Source organism: Camarhynchus parvulus, chromosome 5 (assembly GCF_901933205.1).
Source record: "Camarhynchus parvulus chromosome 5, STF_HiC, whole genome shotgun sequence".
In the NCBI taxonomy this organism is placed as follows: Eukaryota; Metazoa; Chordata; class Aves; order Passeriformes; family Thraupidae; genus Camarhynchus; species Camarhynchus parvulus.
Window position 1 is genome coordinate 37,970,105 of NC_044575.1, and position 4,750 is coordinate 37,974,854.

The 4,750-nt window shown below is 47.0% G+C and overlaps 1 protein-coding gene across 1 annotated transcript; it reads left to right on the top strand.

Moving 5' to 3' along the window:
- Positions 1 to 223: 223 nt before the first annotated feature.
- On the top strand, positions 224 to 3,787 carry SSTR1 (somatostatin receptor 1). The gene has a single exon (XM_030950493.1). It carries the CDS (start codon positions 397 to 399, stop codon positions 1,597 to 1,599), a length of 1,203 nt encoding a protein of 400 aa, XP_030806353.1. The 5' UTR covers positions 224 to 396; the 3' UTR covers positions 1,600 to 3,787.
- Positions 3,788 to 4,750: the final 963 nt, after the last annotated feature.

A 4,750-nucleotide genomic window follows, 5' to 3' on the forward strand; every position in this document is an offset into this window, starting at 1 on the left:
GGGGAAACAATACTGAGTGGGGAGAGAAGTGCGGAACTGGGGGACACTGAGTAGCGTGGGGCAGTGGGAACAGGGAACAGGATGCCCTGGAGCTGCCGGATTTGCGAACAGCCGGAGGGCGGGATGGGAGGCGGGCAAGGGGAGTTGGGGGTGGGAAGGGACACCCACTTACGTCTCCTCCTGCATTTTTTTTTCCTTCCCTCCTTCTTTCCTTAGCTGGTGACGCGCCGCTGCTATTAATCATTCACCAGCCGGGGAGCAGCAGTTGCAGCCGCCTCTCTCCCGATGCCCGCGTCCCGCAGCCGCCGCGCCGGCATCCCTGACGGGATGATGCCCAGCGCAGCCGGCGGCGGACGCCTGCTGCTCTGAGCCGGGGCGTGGGGGTCCGGGCAGAGGATGCTCCCCAATGGCACCTGCCCCAGGCTTCCGGGCGGTGCAGGCAGCGACAGCGGCGACAGCGACAGCGGCGGCAGCGACGGTGGTGGCGGCGGAGCCGGTGGCGCCTCGGAGGAGGCGGCGGCGGAGGGCATGGACTCGGGCGGCAGGAATTCCTCTGGCGCTCCGAACAGCACCCTGAGTGAGTCTCAGGGCAGCGCCATCCTCATCTCATTCATCTACTCCGTGGTGTGCCTGGTGGGGCTGTGCGGGAACTCCATGGTCATCTACGTGATCCTACGTTATGCCAAGATGAAGACAGCCACCAACATCTACATCCTCAACTTGGCCATCGCAGATGAGCTGCTGATGCTTAGCGTCCCCTTTCTGGTTACCTCCACCCTGCTGCACCACTGGCCCTTTGGCTCCCTGCTCTGCCGCCTGGTGCTCAGTGTGGATGCCATCAACATGTTCACCAGCATCTACTGCCTGACGGTGCTCAGTGTGGACCGGTACATCGCCGTGGTGCACCCCATCAAGGCGGCCAGGTACCGCCGGCCCACGGTGGCTAAGATGGTCAACCTGGGTGTCTGGGTGCTTTCCATCCTCATCATCCTGCCCATCATCATCTTCTCCAACACAGCAGCCAACAGTGATGGAACAGTGGCTTGCAACATGCTCATGCCAGAGCCCACCCAGAGATGGCTGGTGGTCTTTGTGGTCTACACTTTTCTGATGGGCTTCTTGCTGCCTGTGGTGGCCATCTGCCTCTGCTACATCCTCATCATCGCTAAGATGCGCATGGTGGCCCTGAAGGCTGGGTGGCAGCAACGCAAACGCTCAGAGCGCAAGATCACCCTCATGGTCATGATGGTGGTGATGGTCTTTGTCATCTGCTGGATGCCCTTCTACATTGTGCAGCTGGTCAATGTCTTTGTAGAGCAGGATGATGCCACCATCAGCCAGCTCTCTGTCATCTTGGGCTATGCCAACAGCTGTGCCAACCCTATCCTCTATGGTTTTCTCTCAGACAATTTCAAGCGGTCCTTCCAGAGGCTGCTCTGCCTCAGCTGGATGGACAATGCTGCAGAGGAACCCATCGACTACTATGCCACTGCCCTCAAGAGCAGGGCATACAGTGTGGAAGACTTTCCCCCAGACAACTTGGAGTCAGGGAGCATGTACAGGAATGGCACTTGCACCTCCAGGATTACCACCCTCTGAGGAAGCATTCCTGTCCCCCAGCTCCCTTACTGACCCCCAGCTGGAGGGTGAGCGAAGCCAGGGCTGTGGCATGGGGAGGCTGGGAGGGAGGGGATTTTGGTCCTGCCCACTCCCACCAATGTTTGGCCCAAGAAAGAGCAAAGAAAACCCCACATCCTTGATTTGCTGCCCCCCTGCGCCCTGGTTGGCCCCCTTGAAAGCCGGTGCATTCTCTGATGCTTTGACATCCACTTAGTGAATTGTGGCTCTCATGGGTCTGGTAGCTTAGGGTCTGGTAGCCTGGCTCTGCCACTCTTCTCTGTGTCTGACAAGTGGCTGTAAAGGTCCTGCAGTGACTTCTCTCCCTCCATCTTTTGTACAGTTTGCCCTTCCCCTTGGGTGGTGGAACACCCCAGGCCACTGAGTCGAGCTTCAGTCAAGCCCCAGCATTCAGGCTCAGACTCCCCCCAGCTGAAAATGACCCCACTCAACATCCGTCAGTACACACCTCCCCTTCAGAGATTAGAAATGCTGGAAAAATTCCCCCCAACACATACCTTGCCCTTGCCCAGGAAGGAGTGAGTAGCCTCTCTCTGTGCCTACCTTTCCCTCCCCTGGAATACAATAGAAAGCAGAGAGCAAAAAGTCCCTGAGAAAGAAGCACCATAGTCGCGAAGATTTTTTTTTTTGCTTTGCAGACAGCTTCCAACTCACTGGGACTTTGGCTCTCTGTGCTACATGGCAGAAACAGAGCAAAAAATGTTTCAGGAAAAAATCTGATTATTGCTGTGCTTTGGAGCTGTGCAGCAGGCTGCTCACGATGGGAGAAAGCAGTCCCATGACACATAGGGAGCAGAGAGCTGGGATTCACTGAGATGGGAGCTGGGGGGACTGCTGAGTTGGGAAATGTTTGAATCTGTCCATACACACAATAAAGTGTGCTGATAATAAAGTTTAAAGGGAGCATAGACTGTGAATCTGCTGTCTTGAGCCTGCTCCATCAGCTGTGAAACAGCAATGAAGGGAGCTGAGACAGTTTTTAAATGACTTGGATGATGGCAAAGTCACTTTAGCTTATATGGAAAAAGGGGGAGTCATTTAAAAAATCTCCACCAGTCTCTGAAATAAATACTTGACAGAAAAAGTAGCTGTTCAGTAATAGCTATTACCCTAGCTCCAGTTTCTTCTGTTGCACTAAAAAAAACCCAACAAGATGGGTTTCATATGTTGCCAATGTAATATACTGACCCAGAGCTTCTTAATGTTTCATTTCTGAAAATTCTTGTTTTTAATGTGTGCCAGGTGTCTTCTTGTTTGATTTTTATTTGATTCTAGTCACTGTGTTGTGAACGTGTTTTTCTGAAGCAATTTATACTATGTACTTATGTCTGTGGTGGCTACTTGCAAGGTTGCATTTAAAATGGGTGATGCTCAAGAATATTTTTATTCTTTCCAGATAAAAACATTGTCTTTTTTCCTAACTCTTTCATTTTCATTGTCTCCCCCACAGAAATTCTCTCTTGAATTTTCTCTCTTCTCCTCTTATGACAAAACAAATTTCATATAGACAGATGAAGCTTTCTTTGATAAATGACAGCTGATTAAATGAAACCTTCTATCCCTACTGCCTTTTATCCCACACAGAAATGTTGGTACAGACTGTGTTGAAATAAGCAGCTATGTTTTTTGCTTTCTACCACCTATGCTAACAGTGTCACACAGTGGCAAGTCTCCCAGTAGCTGTAACAAATCACTTCTCTAGCACAATACTGTGGTTGTATCAATTATAACTACTGGCAATATGAAGCAAGAGACTGGAAAAATCTCTAGTAGCAGCATACCCATAGCATTGTACTCGTAGCTGCAGTGCTTAAGTACAGTGTAAAGTGTAAGGTTGACAATTAAGGCATCTAGTGTTTGTGGTGGTGGATTGACTACAGATTTTTTGTTAAATTATACCCTTTAACTTTTCTCAGCAGCAAAAAGCAAGATGCTACTTTGTACATTTCTTTCACCAAAACTTAGGTACTGTTAAATGAATGTATAAATTTAATATTTCAAAGTTATCTGACTCAAAGTCCATCAAAATGAGAGAAAAAAAATCTTAATTCACTTCAATGGACTGTGAGTCAGCTCCTTTTAGTCTAAAAATTGCTAATGTGGAAACTGTTACATCCTTATTAAAATATTTCATGAAAAGCTTTAACAATTGTACAGTTTCTTTTCTTTCACTTCCTAGTGGACACAAGAAAACTTGCAAATAATAAATTTTGTCATGTTTTACATGTATATATGGGAAATGAGGATGAAATCTCTTTATAAGCTCAATTAAATTTTCACAGAAATCAAATGTCTGTCAAAACAGTAAAATGCCCCATGATATCCATGATGCTATTTCCAGGGCTTCACTTGAATTCTCACTCACAATATCTTCAAGATGGCATAAATCTCATAATCTTATGTGGTCCTTTTCACCCAGGCATATCCTTATGTATGGTCAGATTAGTCAGTTAAACAGAGAGCCAATCTACTTTTTACTGTTGAATTTGTTTAATATCAAACACGATGAAGCAAGGGTGAAAAAGCATAGAGATTCATACTGCACACTCAGCTTTGATAAGAAGTTGAACTGGGTTTTGTTCCTTCTTTTTTTTTTCTCTTTGCCTTGCAAAGGTTGCAATGGAAGCCTGCACACCTACCAGCCTATGCACTTTAGTTTCAGCTCTCCCAGGCACATTGCAGAGGTTGGGTTGGGCCTTCAGTAGATGGCAGGCTTGCCTTCAAATGGATGGGCTGATTCACTCCCAGCCAGCACTGCTCCTATGATTCCTGGCTCTGTGTGGTTTCAGCTGGAAACAAAACCTGTTTATCCCAAACTAACAGTTGTTCCTGCTATTTTTCACTCTGGGAGAGGTGATCAACAGCAGTAAATCATTCAATTTAGCTAGAAAGAAAGTTAGTTCATTCTGTGTTACTATTTTGAATAGTAGAACATAACCACTGGAAAGATAAAAAGTTGTTCTCATGAAATAATATGTACCAGAAAATAAACAGAACTCTTTTTAATGCTTTCCAAATGTCAAATAAGAGTATTCAGATTTCATATGGAAATTATTTTAACTAATGCTTAATTCACTGAAAAAATAGTACAGTGGTTTATTTCTTGGTGACA